General features: G+C 41.6%; 2 protein-coding genes and 1 pseudogene across 8 annotated transcripts in view; all 3 read left to right on the top strand.

The window, feature by feature from the left end:
- Window positions 1-1060, top strand: part of GLIPR1L2 (GLIPR1 like 2) — a 66888-nt gene extending 65828 nt beyond the window's left edge. The window contains exon 9 of the mRNA XM_042993706.1: window positions 770-1060. Coding sequence (XP_042849640.1) covers window positions 770-1060 — 291 coding nt within the window. The remainder of the gene's footprint in view (window positions 1-769) is intronic.
- The window catches only part of GLIPR1 (GLI pathogenesis related 1), a 71416-nt gene that overhangs the window by 27413 nt on the left and 24366 nt on the right, over window positions 1-19637 (top strand). For 6 of the 7 annotated variants that reach the window (XM_042992772.1, XM_015540506.2, XM_042992774.1 and 3 more), the window contains 3 exons: window positions 4405-4683; window positions 5873-6118; window positions 15287-15396. In XM_042992772.1, the coding sequence (XP_042848706.1) occupies window positions 4492-4683; window positions 5873-6118; window positions 15287-15396 (548 nt within the window). In that variant the 5' untranslated portion in view covers window positions 4405-4491. Of the gene's footprint in view, window positions 1-3574; window positions 3643-4404; window positions 4684-5872; window positions 6119-15286; window positions 15397-19637 lie in introns of all 7 variants that reach the window. The other variant, XM_042992773.1, reaches the window with a different exon arrangement.
- Window positions 8872-10178, top strand: LOC102956972 (annotated as a pseudogene).

Below are 19637 nucleotides of genomic sequence, written 5' to 3' on the forward strand. Positions count from 1 at the left end.
CACAAGGCAAATTTGACATTCATTTCAGTAGCCTCCTTCGCTACATCCACCTCCACCAAGGAATCTCATCCACTTCTCCCCACTGATCATTGCCACATAAAGAAGATATGGCCCCCTTGTGGCTCTTCAGTCATCTAGCAGCCCTGCCGGACCTCCCTTGCCCATAAAGAGGAATTTTTTTCAAAATCTTACTCTCATTAACTAGGGTCCTAAAGGACACAACCTCAGTGGGCAAACCAATTGGGTTTTCAGAACCTCACAGCTTCTCCATCTTTTGCACTGATGGTGGACTTTCAGGGCCAATATTAAGAATTGAAAACAGGTTCACATAACCTGTGGCATCACAACTTACAGCGTCTTAGCCTTCCTGTTTTGTTATGCCATCTCCCTCACAGGCATTATGCTAATAGTAATGGTACCTTTCATATGAATCTCACACAGATTGTCCCAGACAGCGTCGTGATCTGTACACCTCATCCCTATGTTTTCATAATTTCCACTAAGCCGGTTAATACAAGATTCAACAACCCATATTGTTTTTGAAGTACCTCCTCTGGCTTGGTACACAGCCTGTAGCAGCCATTATAACATCACCAAACTTTCTGTCTCGCCTATGTTTATCTTAAAAGGATAGCCTCAAATTTGGTTGCCGGTAAATCTAACAGGGCCCTGGGAAGGGTGCAACAGTATTGCTGAATTAGCCCAAGCCATTTCTAAGTGGAGACCTAAAAGATTTGTTGGATGGCTCATTGCCTTCCTTATCTCATAGGTTGTCATCTTAACCATAGCCTCTGTTGCCGAGGTCTCCCTGACAAAGTCTATCCGCAATGCTAAAGTAGTCAATCACGTAATGACTGATATCACCAAGGCAATGACTACTCAAAGGCAGGTTGCTAACAGTATTAGGCAAGACGACAAGCTGCTGAAGCAGCCCTCGAATGCATGGGGGACCGCCAACAGGCACTTGTTGATCATCAAAGTATACAATGTGACTGGCGACATAACAAACTTTGTGTCACTCTCTTACAATATAATATGTCTCAGCACTCCTGGGAGTTAGTGAAAAAACACCTGCAAGGAGCTTCTTCCCCCAATTTACAATCTGAGATTAATGCTCTGTCTTCCCAGCTACATCAAAACCATTAGATATTCAACAGGAAACACAGATACAAGTTGAACAGGAGTTATCTGACAATGTGAAATGGTTAAATCCAACCAACTGGTTCCATGACCTCAATTTATTTGGATTATTGGAGATCTCCACTTATTAATCTTTTTTGTCTTTCTCATAGCCCTGTGAATGATCTACACCTTAGTGGCCTCCTCATGACATCGTGAACAATGACTGGTTACCCTCCTCAATTTTCATTTATTTGAGGCCTCTTCAAACAAAAAGTACAGGGATACTCGATAATCCTTTAGCATTTTATCTATGCAAGCCTTTATCAGCAGTGTATATCAGTTAATTTGTGTACGATTATAAAGATCCCATGGTTCTCCAAAATAAAAATAGTTCTAGGGTGTTCTTTTTTCCGATTACTATATGCTTACTGAAAAAAAAAAAAAAATTCCACAATAAAGAAGAGGAAGGAAGTAAAGAAAAAATCTAAACTGCCACCATTCAGAGAGATTAACACTGAAAACAAGTTTCTTTCTTAACACACATGCGTACTTTTCAAGGACACGATGGCAAAGACCAGGGTAAGAACAGGAAAGACTCAGCCAAGTTGTAAGCCTTCTTGAAAAGAAGCAGAAGCTTGCATTTGCTCCTTGCTAAAAGTTCCTGTTCTGAGCAAACCCTCTTCTGTGGGCTTTTGTTGTGGAGACCTCTTTGTTTGTGAAAATTAAGAAGTGTTGAGGGTTGTAGCTCAGAAGGGCTAATTTGCCTCGCATAATAATGTAAAAAGAGTCTCTAAGGGCAGACATTCCCTTTTGCTTGTTATTTTCAAGAAATTAGAGAAAAAATTGATTAGTTCTTTTCAATACCAAGATAATATTGCTTATTCTTGGGAGTTGTATGTGTGCAATGGGGATTGCGCAAGCAATCACAAAATGTCACTAAATTTCCTTGTTTGCAAGGTCTCATTTTTCTTGTTCTGGTGTTCAAAACTCAGACAATCTAGCTCACAGAGACTCAGAAGAAGGTGGGAAGCAGTCCCAGGCCTGCATCTCACCTCAAGCTGCAGGAATGTCTCACTGTTGACTACCTTGATCAAAAGGTTACCTCTGAGCCCTAGACAAGAAGTCTTAGGTCAATGTAATGGAATGAAATGCTGGTACCAATTAGGCAGCCTGGACACAATTGAGATTATTTATGAGTATTTTGTGAGGTTATCGGGGGTGGGCAATACATTCACCTCAGAGTTCTATAATGTTTCCTTTTAAGAGTTTCCATCAAAAATAATCACCCCAAACCTGTTCCATTCTCCACATCTCTTGGTTTTCTTAAACACGATTGTTTCTAAAACCAGATCACACCCCAACTACAGCTAAAAAAACAAACGAAAAAACCCTTCTATAACTTCTCATTCGATTCGTGATAAAATCCAAATCATTGGCAGAAGCCAGCAAGTTCTCCCTGATCTGCCTCTTACTGCTGTCTCTGTCGTGAAAGCACTATTTGGATTCTAAATTCCATGAGAACCATGTACCATGTTTCCTACCAGCCATACTTGAAGACCATCTCTGTAGAGACAGACAACGTGCAGTGGCTCTTTCTCTATTTTGTTTCCAACTTCACAGCTGGATATGAGACAGAGAAGCTGAAGAGACCCCATGGGGAAAAAAACAAAAAAAAAGCCATTTTTTTTTCCTTTGCTTCTTTTCCAGTTTCTATTCTTGCTAGGACCTGCACCCACATTCTTCTCTACACATGCCTTGTAATGCAAATAGCCTATGTTCTCCTTTGTTTTTTTAAAGTAGGCTCTATGCCCAACATGAGGCTTGAACTCACAACCCTGAAATCAATAGTCATATTCACTACAGACCGAGCCATCCAGGCTACATATGTCTTCCTTGTAAGGGACAAAGAGATAATAATATGTTTGGAGTCTCCCAGCACAATAAATCTAAGGAGTGATGAGGCAGGATCATCATAAACAATCTCTAAGACTACTGACTCCAAACACCTTGGTGCCAAGACCCATGACTTCAGGGAATGAGTGACTTATGAAGGACACCCGGACTCTGTCCTGGTTCTGACCAGTTCCTAGAAGCCTAAGAGGACACAGATCATAATTGACCGTACCTGACCATAATTGACCACATGGTACCTGACCATAATTGACAGTAAAAACCCCAGACCCTAAGCAAAGGTGAGACTCATGCTCTTTTCCTTTCCTGGATACTCTGTCCGAATCTCTCTCCATATATATATATATATATATATATATATATATATATATATCTTCAATAAACTCTACTTTCACCTCCTGCTGGCCCACATCTGATGTCCACCTTTCTCAAGCCAAGGACCCTCTGGGTCCTTGGACCCAGCCTGCCTGCAGCAGATATATGGTTCCTAGTCTCCAATTCCCTTCACTTCCTTAATTTTTTTTTTTCACTTCAACTCCAGTCTGATTCCAGCTCAGCAAAGACCTCACTGCTGTTGTAGGAAGACATTTCAACCCGTGTCAGAATGGGGTAAGCATCCTCCATAAGTCCTCAGCCTCTGGTGCTTCCCTCCACCCAGACCTTCAACTGTCCCTGGGCTTGTCACCACCCCACAGCTCCTGCTTCTCTTGGCTCCTTGAGGGCAGCGTGTTTATCTCCTATTACTAAACTGAATACCCAGTGCAGACATTTAATATGTGTTAATATATTGGCTAGTTCATTAGATCCTCCCAAATCCTCTCTGATTAAGGGGCTAGAAAAAGTTTTATTTGCTTCATTCAGTAAATAGGCAGCTGCAACTAGTGAGGAACAGAACTTAAACTAAAATCTGAAATTGAGACCAGTGCTCTCTCTACTATTCTCTCTCTCTGCCCTCTCTTTGCCATGGTTACACACACACACACACCACTGTGAATGAATTCTAGGTCAAGTTAAGATGTTAGCCAGATATTCCAACCACTGTACTGATATGACTCTAAACAAGTTTGAAAAGCATTTTGCAAGACATTTATGGAAGTAAGAGATATGTTTTTATTTAACCACCAGAACCTCCATAAAAATTGAGATTGTTATTTCTGGAGATTCCAGAATTTCCTTTGAAAGTATCCCCCCTAACTCGAAAGAAAGTCTGATGCAGCCTCGTAAATATCTATGTTGTAATAGGTGCTGTGTCACTGAGAACCACTGAAACGGCAGGGTTAAGAGCACAAAAGTGGCAGCAAACCATATATGGCGAAACCCATTTCTTTAAACTTGTGATGAACTCAAGTTCTGCTTTCCATTTTCTCAAAGCTGAAATCAGCCACGCTTTGTCAAACTGAGAGAGGCACACGCATTCAGAACCTTCACTGGCTCCGGTTTCCAGCCTCCGAGGGCTCCATGCCAAACAGACTGAGCATGCGGGCCACACTTGCCATGACAGCCTGGATGGTTTCCTTAGTTTCCAGCTATGAAAACACAGCAATTAGTTTGCCAGGTATCGAAAATGAAGATTTCATCAAAGACTGTGTTCGATTTCATAACAAGTTCCGATCAGAAGTGAATCCAACAGCCAGTGATATGCTATACATGGTAAGGAAAATATCAGTATTTGTGATAGAAGTAAGCTAACGTGTGTTGATTTTAGAGGTCAGTCCTTGCTAGTCCTAAATGCCTTTTTGTTCCCGTTGTGATTAACGTGTGCAGTAAATTCACAATCTGTGATCAAAACGAATCCGGTTTAGCTCTGTTGACTCATCTTTTCTAAGCAAGCTCAGCAAGTACATTTTACTCCTCTTTTTAAATGCTTCCTTTCCTCCGGTCAGAAGATGTTACTTTTTTTTTTTTTTTTTTGTCACTTTCTTCCCTGTTAATTTTTTGAGGGCTTTTTTTTTGTTTGTTTATCTCTAAGTTTACTTTTCTGTTGTTGCTGGCAGAGCATATTGACTTTCTCTGGAAGGCAGCATGGCATCTCAGGAAAGGATAGGATTTTGAATCAGCCAGGCATGGGTTTGAATGCCAGCTCTGTGGCTGTGAGCTAGTTTTTAATCTTTCTGAGCTCCTCAGGATACGGGCTGTTGTGTTTATTTAATTATATATACCATGTGAAACACAGCCTTAAGTATTCTGCACATAACAGGCCCTCAGTGAAATGCTGATCTGTGTCCCTCATTTAGATTCTAAATTCCACAAAACAAGATCATCAAGTTTCCCAGTGGCCTTATTCAACACTGGGAGACCACACGTACAGGGAGGACCCTTCTCTATTCAGTCATCGCCATTATCATGCCTCATTCCCCCCTTCAAATTCTCACTTTGCTCATTCCAGTTACATTTTTTGGTAACAGTTTTCATTCTTTTTGAAAGAATCTTTATTCAGGAGGCCGGCCACCTGGGGAGAAGGCAGACTCTGGTCCAAAAGCCAGCTCCACGGTTTCTGCCTAGCCAAAAAGGCTTTAAAGGGACTGGGCGTGGTTAATTAGGGAGGGGGTGCGGTGGCCTGTAACGTTTCCTGATTCTGTGTAGGTTCAGTGGTGCCTCTTTACAGCTTTCAGTGCCTGGCGGTTGAGCAAGAGGTCTAATTCCTGTCTGTGATGGGTGAGGGCTTTCTGCTCTCTCATTAACTGTATGATGCCACATAACACTCTGGTCATCAGTTCCTCATCTTCCAGTGTCTGTACTGATCCCTCTCCAAATCTTTTTCCTCATTGTAGTTGAAAGATCTTTACAAAACCCAATTTTCATTCTGGACCCTCCTACTGTTTAACGTTTCTTTTTGCAGACTTGGGACCCAGCGCTAGCGCGAGTTGCGCAAACATGGGCAAGAAACTGTCAGTTTGTACACAACGTTCAGCTGCATTCAAGCTACAAGCTGCATCCAAATTTCTCCTCTCTGGGAGAAAACATCTGGGCTGGGTCTCTATCCCTGTTTTCTGCATCTTCAGCCATCACAAACTGGTACAATGAAGTTCAGTACTACGACTTCAGGACTCAGAAATGCACCAAAGTCTGTGGCCATTACACTCAGGTAAGTATCTGCCTGCTCCATATTCTCTTGAAACTATCTCTTCAAAGGCAAAGAGAAAACTGGAATCTGGTGTTAAGAAAATATAGAGTAAGCTGGTGTGCCTGTACATGTCAGAGAGTAGAGCTTACAAGCTTACCTAAAAAATAAAAAAAATGGAGCAGACTTCAATAGCAGAAGGGGTGGTGCTTGAAGAGGTTAGTTACGTGTTTAAATGCAAAAGGTGAGGCTCACCAATCTGGACAGACTTTGAATATTTTGGTAACAGCTGCCTGCCTGGGGCACTTTGTTCCATTTGTGAGCAATCAGAGGACTTTATGAGTGAATGGATTTTCAGGTATGCGTCCTCTATAAAATTTGAGGCAGTTGATTGGGGTCTATAAAATTGGGAGAAACAAGCCTCTCAGACAGAAGCATCAATTCCATAGCCTCCTATTCCTTCAAACATGAACCGAGAGCCTGTGATGGGTCACACAAGGAAGAGAAAAACAATGGTGAGGCCAACATGTAAATTTGTGTAAACCATTCTGTGGCTATTCCGCCCCCATTGAGATTTTTTTTTTCACTCAGGTTGGTTTTGGTTTCCTAGCCCTAAGGCATGTTTGCAACGTGATGTCAACAAGTCCCTAGGGTAGCATGTCTATCGTCTTACTATCCTGCCTCCTGATCCTGGTCACATTTCATTTATTTACTTTTCTTCCTGGCAGTCCTTGTCAAGCCAATAAGTAAGGGTGCTGAACCTATGTCTGACTGCTTCTTATATACAAAAATGTGCTGAAGTGAGGAATGAGGGTACAAACATTTCTAACAAGGCAGTTAACTTGGAATAATAGGTGTTTTTAAAGAGCAAAATGTTGTTGGAAAAAGTCTCAGGGCAGCTCAGCCTCATAGAGCCTCTGATCACGCTGGTGTTGTTACAGGTGAAACAAGTTTGGCACAGATATTTACTATTATGATGTGAGGGGAAGGGTGGATTTCAGTGAAATTTTCATCTCTAGATTATTATAGGCAAGAATGAGCTATCAAACCACCAGCAATATTGGTCCCTTTCTTGAAAATATGAGTTAGGTTTCCCCTAGACTCATCCCATAAACAATTAATCTTGGCTTATGTTTACAAAAAATTTTAACCAGAAAAGTGATTCCATCAGAATCCCAAAAGTCCTAGAAGTCAAGAAAGCTAAATCCAGTTTGCCCACAAGCGGCACTGGTACCATTAAACATTGCACCATTTACATTTTTTTTTTAAGTTTATTATCTATTTTGAGAGAGAGACAGCATGAGCAGGGGAGGGGTAGAGAGAGAGAGAATCCCAAGCAGGCTCCACACTGTCAGCACAGCCTGATAGGGGCCTTAAACCCATGAAACCGTGAGATCATGATCTGAGCTGAGATAAAGAGTCGAACACTTAATCGACTGAGCCACCCAGGCGCCCCAACATTGCACTGTTTAAGTCTCCAAAAATAATTGTCAGTTTGAGGGTACGGACTCTCATTCAGTGTTTAAGCTTCTATCATATGCCAGGCACTGTGTAAGGCACTCACTGATCATATGTCTTAGTGCAGATTCCTGCAAAACAGAGCCTGGAACAATAGCTTATGTCCTACCGCTTTATTTTTTTAATGTTTATTTGTTTTGAGACAGAAAGCACACAAGCAGAGAGAGGGGGGAGAGAAAATCCCAAGCAGGGTCTCTACTATCAGAGCAGAGACCTGTATGGGGCTCTACTCATGAATCAAGAGATGCTGACCTGAGCCAAAATCAAGAGTGGGATGCTTAACCAACTGAGCCACCCAGGTGCCCCAGTCCTAACACTTAATTGAGGAGTACAATCATCAAGAAGTAAAAGTGAGGAGAAATGGGGGTGGTACAAGGAATGAGGGACACAGATGGCAATGACCCCTGACCTTTAGGAATTGACCTTCCTTGGGGAGAGACCAATGTGTAAGTGGCTGTAATACAATGCATTGTTGGTGTAATTTGGAGAAACTGACAAGTTGCTATGTGAGCAAAGAGGGCAGAGCAACTTATCTGGCCAAAGGGAGGTATGGAGACATAGGAGTTATTCACACAGCAGGAGCCATATCACTTGGTTCTTGAAAACTAACGGAGAGCTTATCAAATGAAAAAGAAAAGGAGAAGAACTCCAGGCAAAACTGAAAAGGGGTACAAGGTAGACAGTGTGTACAAATGAGCCTTGTACTTCAGAAGCGTGGCTAGTAGCTCACCACAACAAATATGCAAAGATCTAAAGACTGTCATATCGGCCACAGACTCCTGAACCATGCAGTTAAGACACTCCATGTCCATCCTTCCAGGGACTCAAAACAAGAGGAGGAAACTTGATTTTACATCCGTCACATAGACCTGAGATTTCAGAGATGGCCCTCCCCAAATTAGCTGGGCTTATTTGTAAATGTTCCCTTTCCATATAGGACAAAAAAAGGAGAGCTAACATTTCAGATATGAGAAAATTCATTTCCTTACATACAGGTATCAGAGCCCAAGCTGAGTGATTCCTAATCTGCTCTCGCAAAGAGACCACTACATTCTACCCCCAATTCTGAAAAGCAAGCCTTTTCCTGGAGAGGAAGTCCAGGGACCCCATGGGTCAGACATAATGCATCCACAGCAACCATTTTTTTAAAAAATGTTTATTTATTTTTGAGAGACAGAGTCCAAGCAGGGGAGGGGCAGAAAGAGAGGGAGACACAGAATCCGAAGCAGGCTCCAGGGCCTAAGCTGTCAGCACAGAGCCAAATGGGAGGCTGGAACCCACGAACCATGAGATCACGACCAGAGGTTTAACCAACTGAGCCACCTAGGTGCCCCCGCAGCAACCACTTTTAAGTGAGTGTGGTACTCAGCTCTCCGTGGTTAAAGAAACCATTCAAATCTTATCACAAACCTGTCAGAGAACCACTGTCATCCATAGATGAGACAACAGGCTCAGAGAAGTTAGGAAGTTGTTTTCCCACATCTTACGTGCCCACTTGTGTAGACCTAACCTCAGCTGGTCCACCTTAGACCCCCTGAAAACAAACCCTAGTCCCCCTGCATGGTCCCATTTCTGTTCCAACAAGATGAGAGAAACTATCATGAACCAGGAGAAACAAGTCAAACTAAAAGCATAAATATGCACTGGTGGGAAAGGAACTGTCCACCTAAAGAAGAAGGTGATTCTGGGGTGCCTGAATGGTTCAGTCTGTCTACAGCTCAGGTCATGATCTCAGTTCGTGAGATGGAGCCCCACTTGGGGCTCTGTGCTGTCAGCACAGAGCCTGCACGGGATCCTCTGTCTCCCTTTCTCTGCTCCTCTCCCCCCACTTCAAAAATAAACATTAAAAAAAGAGAAGAAGGTGGTTCATAGAACCGCTACAGCAGATGATAAAAAACTTCAGTTCTCCTTAAAGAAGTTAGGGGTGAATGCTATCTCTGGTATTGAAGAAGTGAATATGTTCACAAACCAAGGAATGGCAATCCACTTCCACGAGCCTAAAGTTCAGGCATCTGGGGCAGTAAACACTTTCACATTCCAGGCCATACTGAGACCAAGCAGTTGACAGAAATTCTGCCCAGTATCTTAAACCAACTTGGTGCAGTCTGGCTAGTTTGGGAAGACCAGCTGAAGCTCTTCCCACACAGTCCCTGGACAGAAAAGCACCACTCGCTACCGGAGAGGAGGAGGAGGAGAATGAAGTTCTAGATCTTGTGGAGAATTTTGATGAAGCTTCCAAGAAGGAAGCAAACTGAACGGAGTCAACTTCTGAAGATAGAGCTTGAAGAAGTTACTGGGAGCTGCTATTTTGTACTATGACTGCTTTTTAGAATTCTGTTCATGGATCTGATAAAATCTAGATCTCTAATATTTTTAAGCCCAAGCCCCTTGGACAGCGTAGTGTTTTTTAGTTTTTGCTTAGACACAATTCATTCTTTGCAGCTAATTAAGCTGAAGAGGCCTGAGAATAAAGTTTGAAACAAGGTTAATAAAGTTTTTTTGCCGGGGTGCTTGGGTGGCTCAGTCAGTTGGGCGTCCGACTTCATGATCTCACAGTCTGTAAGTTCGAGCCCCGCGTCGGGCTCTGTGCTGACAGCTCAGAGCCTGGAGCTTGTTTCGGAGTCTGTGTGTGTGTGTCTCTCTCTGACCCTCCCCTGTTGATGCTCTGTCTCTCTCTGTCTCAAAAATAAACATTAAAAATAAGGGTTTTTTTTTGCCTAGTTAAAAAAAAAAGAAGAAGAAGGATTTGTTTGCCCAGTGTCACAAAACTAATAAGAGGAAGAGCTGGGATCCAGATATCGGTTATGTTGTAAGGATTAAGTAATGGAATGTTTGTAAGTTATAATAAAGTGCTGCTACTTAGGCATTAAACAAAGGTTAGATCTCCTCCATGAGCTGGTTTTCCGCCAATTATATAGGAAGAACACTTTGACAGCTTGGTCAAAGATGCCTTTACATTAAAATTTGATGTTTTCATCCTTGTAAGAAATCTTTTGGGAGATTCAAGACTACTCAGTTGCCATTGTAAATTCTTGCTATAAATTACCTCAAGTGGCTATTATAATAGCCCACTTATCCTCATCTTCTATTAATAAAAAAGCTATTTTCAGATTTTGGCTGGTGAGGGGTGATTGTACACAGTAAAGATAATAGATTTAGATCCAATCATTATCTCCTAAAGATGTGATATTTCTTGACACATGAGGTCCACACATTAGCTTTGTCTTCACTAGAGATAGATTTGCACTAAGAATTTTGGTATATTAATATCGGAGATTAGATATTTTATTGCTGGCAGCTCACCTTTATAACATTTGGTAACAGAATGGTTTGACTTAAGTGTATGGGCGGGGCAGCAGTTTAGGTGTGGTAGTGCTGAGAATGCCCACTAGATGGCACCATTGATCGCATTTTTGGTTTTAGCCCTACCTCCCCGATCAACTGCTACCCGCTTATTTTTTTACGCTGTTACAGACCAATAAAGTGGGACATGTTTCACAGCTTCTCTACCTGGTTTTATATATGTTGCAGCGTTACCATACTCCTGATAATAGTGCCTGATAATGAGTCGGATGGACTCATACTGAGACTTGAAAGATGGTGGGAAGGGGGTGTTAACTCCAAAGGAGAGACATACCTGCCCCTAGTAGGTTCCCCAGATGTGCCGTTTTTGTTAGAAAGGCTTTTGTTAGAAAAGCAGGCTTTCCCTGCTTCTGGTAGAAGGGAAAACAGCATCTTGCTCAGGGCATGGATTGCCCTCATAGTACTTTGTGGTCAAGTAGAAGTACGTTCCAACTTCCACCAATAAAAATAGAGGCAATACTTCTTTAGTGATGTGTTAAACATGATGTTGCACGTAAAGTGCTTAACATTACCTTGGCACCAAGTAAATTCCCAATAATCAGTAGTTATCATTATTTTTTTTTTATAATTAGGTTTATTTTTTTTTACCATATTAAAAGAAATGAAAGCACACAATAGGAATCTGCCTGAAACAAGAGAGTTTTCAAAGATTTTAAAACAAGAAAATTAGTAGAGAATAAAACATGAACATTTGCTGACTGCTTGCCATGTGCCAGCAGCTGTTCTAAGCACTTTACTATCCCATTTAAAATGTCAAAATAAGCCTTAGAGTTGAGAGCGTTATCCTCACTAAATAGTCGAGGAAGCAAAGGGCAAGGTCGCACAGTGAGTGGCCAAGCTGGAATATGAACTCAGTCTTTGGGGCCCCAGAGCCCACAAGTTGAAGCCAGAATCTGAGTGTCCATACAGCCTTTAAAAAAAATTTTTTTAACGTTTTTTTTTCTTTGTTTTTTTATTTGAGAGACAGAGACAGAGTGCAAGCCGGGAGGGACAGAGATAGAGGGAGACACAGAATCCAAAGCAGGCTCCAGGCTGTGAGCTGTCAGCACAGAGCCCATCGTGGGGCTCCAACTCACAGACCACGAAATCATGACCTGAGCCAAAGTCCGATTCTTTTTTGTTTTTGTTTTTTTTAATGTTTATTCTTGAGAGAGAGGCAGAGTGCAAGTGGAAGAAGGGCAGAGAGAGGGAGACACAGAATCTGAAGCAGGGTCCAGGCCCTGAGCTGTCAGCACAGAGTCCCATGTGGGGCTTGAACCCATGAACTGTGAGATCATGACCTGAGCTGAACTCAGATGCTTAGCTGAGCCACCCAAGTGCCCTGTCAATGTCCATAAAGCTTTTAACAAGAGACCAACTTGAATGGATAACTAAACTGTGGGACATCCATGCAATCAAGAAGTGAACCCAACAGTATGAATGGGTCTCAAATACTTATGCTCAGTGAAAGATGCCAGAGTGAAAAAAAACTTTTAAACTGACCCCATTTATATAAAATTCTGGGAAAAAGCAAAAGTAGAGAGACAGAGAACAGATTAGTGATTGTCAGGGGGTGGGGGTAGGAGCCAACCACAAAGGAACACAAGGGAACTTTCTGGGGTGATGGAAATATTCTAGGTCTTGAATATGGCGGTGGCTACACAACTATGTTTTTATCAAAATTCATGGAACTGCTGGGGCGCCTGGGTGGCACAGTCGGTTAAGCGTCCGACTTCAGCCAGGTCACGATCTCGCGGTCTGTGAGTTCGAGCCCCGCGTCAGGCTCTGGGCTGATGGCTCGGAGCCTGGAGCCTGTTTCCGATTCTGTGTCTCCCTCTCTCTCTGCCCCTCCCCCGTTCATGCTCTGTCTCTCTCTGTCCCAAAAATAAATTAAAAAAAAAAAAAAAAAAGTTGAAAAAAAAATTCATGGAACTGTACACCTAAAAAGGATGGATTTTATTGTGTTAATTACAAGTTGACTTTAAAGAAGAAAACACCAATGAAAACAAAATGGTAACTAACACTGCATGCCCTTGGAAAAAAAGAGACTGGAAAAGAAAAGTAAAAGACAGTAAAACAAAAGAAACAGCATTAAAGGTGTGTGTGTGCGAAGCCCAAAGATATAGAATACTTGAGATAAAACAAACCCCGGAGAAAGTGCTCAAAGACCAAAGGAGAAAAAATAAATACAAAATGATTGATAGTGGTGATAGTAAAAGGAATACAGACAACATTGCACCCAATTAGCATGCATAATAATCACCTGAGGAACTTGTTAAAATATAGATTTTGTTCTTTCTTAGGGCTAAGTAATATTCCTATATATGTAATACATTTTCCTGAAGAAGAAATTCTGGTATTTGCAACAACATGGATGGACCTAGAGGGTATTATGCTAGTGAAATAAGTCAGGCCAAGAAAGGCAAATACCATATGGTCTCACATATATGTGGAATCTAAACAAGAAACAAACTCTTAGAAAGAGAGAAAAGACTAGTGGTTGTTGGGATGGGGTGGGGAGACAAAATGAGTAAATGTGGTCAAAAGCTCAAACTTACAGTTATAAAATAACTAAGTCCTGGGGATGTAAAGTACAGCATGTCAACTATAGTTAACATCATATTGTATATTTGAGAGTTCCTAAGAGAGTAAGTCTTAAAAGTTCTCATCACAAGAAAAAAAATTTGTAACTATATGGTGATGGATGTGTCAAATAACAAAAGTTCAACCAAGTAAATTTTAAAGATCTAATTGGTTTTATGAACTAATCCATGAATCAGGTAGCATCCCATCTAGCAAGTAGAGGGGAGCTTTAAAGGGCTATAGAAAGGGAAAGGTGTTTTTAAAAAAATATATATATATATATTTATTTGGGTTGGGGGCGGGGAAGAGAGTGAGGAGGAGAGAGAGTCCCAAGCAGGCTTGCATCAGTACAGAGCTCGACGTGGGGCTCGATCCCACAAACCGTGAGATCATGACCTGAGCCAAAGTCAAGAGTTGGATGCTCAACTGACTGAGCCACCCCGGCACCCAAAGGAGTGCATTTAATTGCTGGCTTATCTCTAGTGTCTAGATACTAGCTCTTTAAACAGCTTTTTTCGTTAGGCTCCATTGACACCAAACACTCTTGGTTAAGACGAGCTATGTAATTTGTGGGGCCAGGTGCAAAATGAAAATGTAAAGTCCCTTGTTCAAAAGTCAGGGGGAAAATGCCACTAAATGTGGGAAAATAGGTGACAACGTTGAACTAAATCAAGTATGGAGTCTTCCCACTGTGGGGTCCAGGGTGACAGCATAGGCCCCTCTCCCTGAAGAAGCTGGCTCTGTTCTTGGTTTTCCTCCTGTGCCACTCACCACCCTTTTTCCATCTAGCCTTGATCTAGATAATAATCTAGAGACGGTCACATTCAGCAGCAAAGTCACTCTGCACTTGGATGTTTAATTAGGCGTCTCAAAGGGAATGGGACTTGAACGGAAGCCCTGTCCATATTCCCACCCACCCTGCTCCTTCCCTTCCCCCATCTCAGTAAATGTTACTCAGGCCCCAAATGTTCCGTCTCACCTCACACTCAAGGCAAAAGCAAATCCTTTCAGCGGTACCTAGAGCTAAAGCATGAACGTGACGGATTCCCAGGAACCCGCGACCGCCACCCAAGTGTGGGTCACCGTCTTCTCTTGCTTGCACCCCTGGAACAGCCTCCCAAATGCCCTCCCTCTTTCTTCCCTTGCTCTTCTCAGTCCATTTACTTCATGACAACCAAGTGATCTTTCTGACGCAAAAAGGAGCCTGTGCTCACTTGCCTACGAGATTCCCCACGACCTGCCCGTCTGCCTCCTTCCTTAATGCCAACGACTCTCCCCACTCACTGGATCCCAGCTCTGCCTGCTTCTTTCTGCCACTGTCACCGCCGCGCCGTCCCACCTCAGGGCCTCTGTGCCGCTGCTGTCTCCACATGGAAGGCTCTTCCTCCCACGTTGCGGTCTCCTGCGAGGTCATCCCCAGCGCTGCCCCCTGCAGGCCTCAGCTCCAAGGCCTCCTCCAGCGCCCCTTCTCTGGGCTCTCAGGATGGGCCCCCCACCCCAGCACTCTCTATTTTATTTTATTTCAAATGCCAAAATGATCTTAGTATCATTTATATGTTTATTTCACACACCCACACCCCAATAATAATTACAAGTCTTGTTTCTGAGTTCTCAGCACCTAGGAGTCCCCTGGTAATAACTGCTCCACCTAAACAAGAGTGAACACACCTCACCGCGTTTATGAAGTCCTAATCATACTCCAATGTTCACTTTATCGTCTCTCTCTCTCGCTACAAATCCTTATTTCAGGTTGTTTGGGCGGCTAGTTACAAAGTGGGCTGTGCAGTACAGTATTGTCCCAGCGTTCATGGCACCAGTATTTCCCACGGAGCGCTTTTCATATGCAACTACGGACCAGGGTAAGTACCCAAATCGATTCTTCTAAGAAAAACTTCTTAAATCTATTTTAGAAGTATTAATCTTCATTACAGAAAATTGGGATAATAAAGAAAGGGTAAAAAAGAAAATTAATATCCCCTTAATTCCTCTAACCTAGAGATCTACTCCATTAACATCTGGTACATTTTAAAAAAAAATATACATGTGTGTTTCTGTGTCTGTGTGCACCCCTTACAAATGCTATATAAATACACACACAACATATATGTTTAGAGTGGCAACACTAAAATGTTTGCAGGGACATAGATTAATTGGAAATGATAATAATACCACGGAATAGGAGGACTGATGTTACTCTATTGGTTTATTAAAAACTTGGCATGTTTTACAGAATTTTCAAAGCAAAAATAAATTGAGAATTAAATTTCTCAATTTATGTAATTTATTTCATTTACTTCTGAAAGTTTTGTTTTTGAAACGGATACAATTTTTCTCCCTTTGGAAAACAGAGTAGACCCATGATATGCCACCTACCACCTTTCTTTTCTTTTCTTTCTTTTTTTTTTTTTTTACCATTTATTCATTTTTGAGAGATAGAGACAGAGCATGAGTGGGGAAGGGGCAGAGAGAGGGGGACACAGAATCCGAAACAGGCTCCAGGCTCTGAGCTGTCAGCACAGAGCCCAACGAGGGCTGGAACTCTTGAACTGCCAGATCAGGACCTGAGCCAAAGTCGGACACTCAACGCTCTACCAACTGAGCCACCCAGGCGCCCCTCCCCCCACCTTTCTTTAAACTTCTATATGTGTGCTTATGCATCAAACACATTATTTAGAAAATGGATATCATACTGGAAATGCACAGTTTCTACTTTTTACTTAAAATTATACCATGAGCATTTTCCACATCATTAAAATTTTAAACGTGATATCAATAATTATAAAAATATGAGAGTACTGTTTCATGAGGATGATGCCAAAGGTGAAGAAGGAAGTCCCTGCCCCTCCCAAATCCAAAGCAAAGGCTTTGAAGACCAAGAAAGTGGTGCTGAAAGACATTCACAGGCACTTAAAAAAAGATCCACATGTCTGCTACCTTCCAATGGCCCGAGACACTGAGTCTCCGAATGCAGCCCAAGTATCTTTGAACGAGTGCTCCCGGGAGAAACAAGCTTGACCACTATGTCATCATCAAGTTCCCCCAACTACCAAGTCGACCATGAAGAAAGTAGAAGACAAAACACTTGTGTTCATTGTGGTGCCACCAAGCATCAGATCAGACAGGCTGTGAAGAAGCTCTATGACATTGACATGGCCAAGGTCAACATCCTGATCAGGCCCAATGGAGAGAAGGCATATGTTTGACTGGCTCCTGACTATGATGCTTTGGATGTTCTCAACAAAATTGTGATCATGTAAACTGAATCCAGCTGGTTAAATATAAATATAAATCTTTTCACCATAAAAAAAAAATGAGAGTAATACTGATAAAATATTTACCATATGTTAAGCACTTTTCTAAGTGCTTCATACATATTAACTTACTTAATCTTCATGAAAAGTCTTGAGATGGGTCCTGTTACCACCCCTGTTTGGCAGATAAGAAAACTGAGGCACTGAGGAGTGAGTAGTCTACCAGGGTTCCACAGTTGGTGACACTATGTCATAGTGTCTGTGACTGGACATAGTGTCTATGTTACTGGACTGTGACCTGGGCTGTCTGGCTTCTGAGTCTGTGCTTAGGTGGTCACATGACAGCTCATCCTATTGAAGAAGTTAGATTGTTGTCTGCATTTTCTTTTAATATTAGATGAACAACCTTGAATGTAAGTCTTCAGTCACATCTATTTCCCTACAATTTCTAGAAATAGTATACTAAGTAAAAGGTGTGAACATCTTTATGTTTTTAAAAGTGCTTATGGCCAAATTATTCTACACTATTATTATATCAATTTATGCTTCTTCATTAGTACTGGATATTATATTTTTTTAGTATTTTCTAATTTGAAAGAAACTGTTATTTTATGTTTCTTTTGCATCTCTTTGACCACTGGTGATTATAAATTTTCACCTGATTTCTTATTTACATTCCTTCTTTTGTGAACCATATGGTCTGCTCATTTTTCTACCAGAGTGATTTTCTTAATGATTTATGGTAGTTGTTTATATTTTAAAGCTTTAACTCTTTGCCATATATACACCAATCTTTTTCTTTAATTTGTTGCCCTAGAATTATGTTTGGATTTTACCAATCTTTGGGATTCCAGAAGATGTTAGAGGAAGCCTCTCTTTCTTTCCCTGAAATAATGTTCTGAAGAAACGCTGGATAGTCTGATTGAGTGTAGGTGGGGTAAAAGGATTAAAAGCAGGTGTCATTCAGAAGAGAATAGCTTTGACCTAAAATCCCTAAGTCAGAAAACAAGGAAAACCTAGGAAAAACTAGCCAAAGCCATTAAATCAATCAATGGTGACTCTTCATGACATTTATATAGCTTAATGGTTACGATACAGGGTCTTGAGAACCCACCACCTTGGCTCACTTGACCTTGGACAAGTTACTTAACCTCTCTGAATCTGTTTCCTCTGTAAAAAATCGGGATAATAATAGCACCAGCTACTTATCAAGTAGCTATGAAAATTAAACAAGAAAGTTATGTAAAACACCAACTATATCTAATACCTGGCAATGGTATTACATTATTTGAGATTATTAGAGAAGTATTCATAGTTACTATTGTTGTTATAATAAAAAGGCACAAATGGAAATTCTCCTGGTTTAGCCTGACTCTATTTGCCTTTTAGTGTTATAAACAAGAAGTTGTAAAGCTTATAACCGGTTTTAATGCTTCTGTAGAGTTAACATTCATTTATTCATACAAATAAGTGGATTCATACAATCATCCAACAAATATTTGTTTACTGAGATGCAAAGGAGAACCAGCCAGACACAGTCCCTGCTTTTATGGAATTTCTATTTCTATGGAATATCTATGGGGCAGATAGACAATAAACTGCATTATGATAGGAGTAATGAAGGAAATACAATATGATACTGTAATCAACACTATCAATTGGCAGGACCCTTTGTTGGATAAAATGATGTATTTAAGCACAGGCATGAAGATTAGAAAGGAACCAGACTCATGAAGAACTTCAGGAACAGATGTCTGCTGCAGAAAACACCTGAAAAGCTTCTGTGGAAAGGATGCAAAAACAGATCAGGGTGCTTGCACCACTGAATCAGATGAAACGGGGAAGGAGGCAGTTCAGCTCTTGCAAGGCGGTTTAGGCCATGGTAAATTTAACTTTATTCACATCCCAAGAGGAATCATCCAAGTATTTTCAGCAAGGGAGTGACAAGACCTGCCTTACATTTGGAGATCACTCTGAATGACATGTGGGAAATGGATTGGAGGCCATAGGGGAGGAGCACAGAGACCAGTTAGGGATGTCCTCATTATCTTCTGCCTTCTCAGCTTGTTTTCCTCCTTCCATGTACAAAAAGTCACATAATTAGCCCACATAATTCTAGGAAGTCCAGTATCCTCTCCATATTTCTGAGATTTCCTAAGAGTGGGGTGCAGGGTGCTTAATTCTCCAGTCACCTGTAACTCAATCTCTGGAGTCATTCATTGCCCAGACCGGTTTTGGCCCCTCCTCCTAGCTGCTACGGGTCATTCTGATCTGCATTTTTCACATACACAACTCTCTCTTCAAACCCCTGGGCCCCTCTGAGCAAGGCTATCTTGTGATTAGTGGGAGAAAGGATTACAGCACAGAAGAGGAAATGACAACCTTGACTAGTATCTACAGGGTACGAATATACCCTTTGAGAACCCTTACTCATATTTATCTTTTTCTTTAAAGATCTTCTCTCAGGGGGCCTGGCTGCTCAGTCAGTAGAGCATGTGACCCAGGGTCCTGAGTTCGAGTCCCATGTTGGCCAAAGAGATTACTCAAAAAAAAAAAAAAAAAAAAAGTCTTTTCCTCAGTCCCAGGGCCCCAACCCTTTCTCCCTCAGGCTGGCAGGGGAAACACTAAAACTTCCTGCTTCTTTATGGACAGAATACATCAGGGCCCTTTGTGTCAATTGTTCCTCTCCAGACAAATCCAGGCCTTTCCAGTAGCATGTTTCTCCCAGGATGAATTGTGCCATTTCCCTAGAATTCACAACTGCTTTTTGTTTTTAGCCAGTTTTTGAAGTAGTAATTTCTCCCTCTTGATAGTTTTCACAATTCAACAAAGAATGAAATAGCATAAAT

This window comes from Panthera tigris, chromosome B4, assembly GCF_018350195.1.
Source record: "Panthera tigris isolate Pti1 chromosome B4, P.tigris_Pti1_mat1.1, whole genome shotgun sequence".
In the NCBI taxonomy this organism is placed as follows: Eukaryota; Metazoa; Chordata; class Mammalia; order Carnivora; family Felidae; genus Panthera; species Panthera tigris.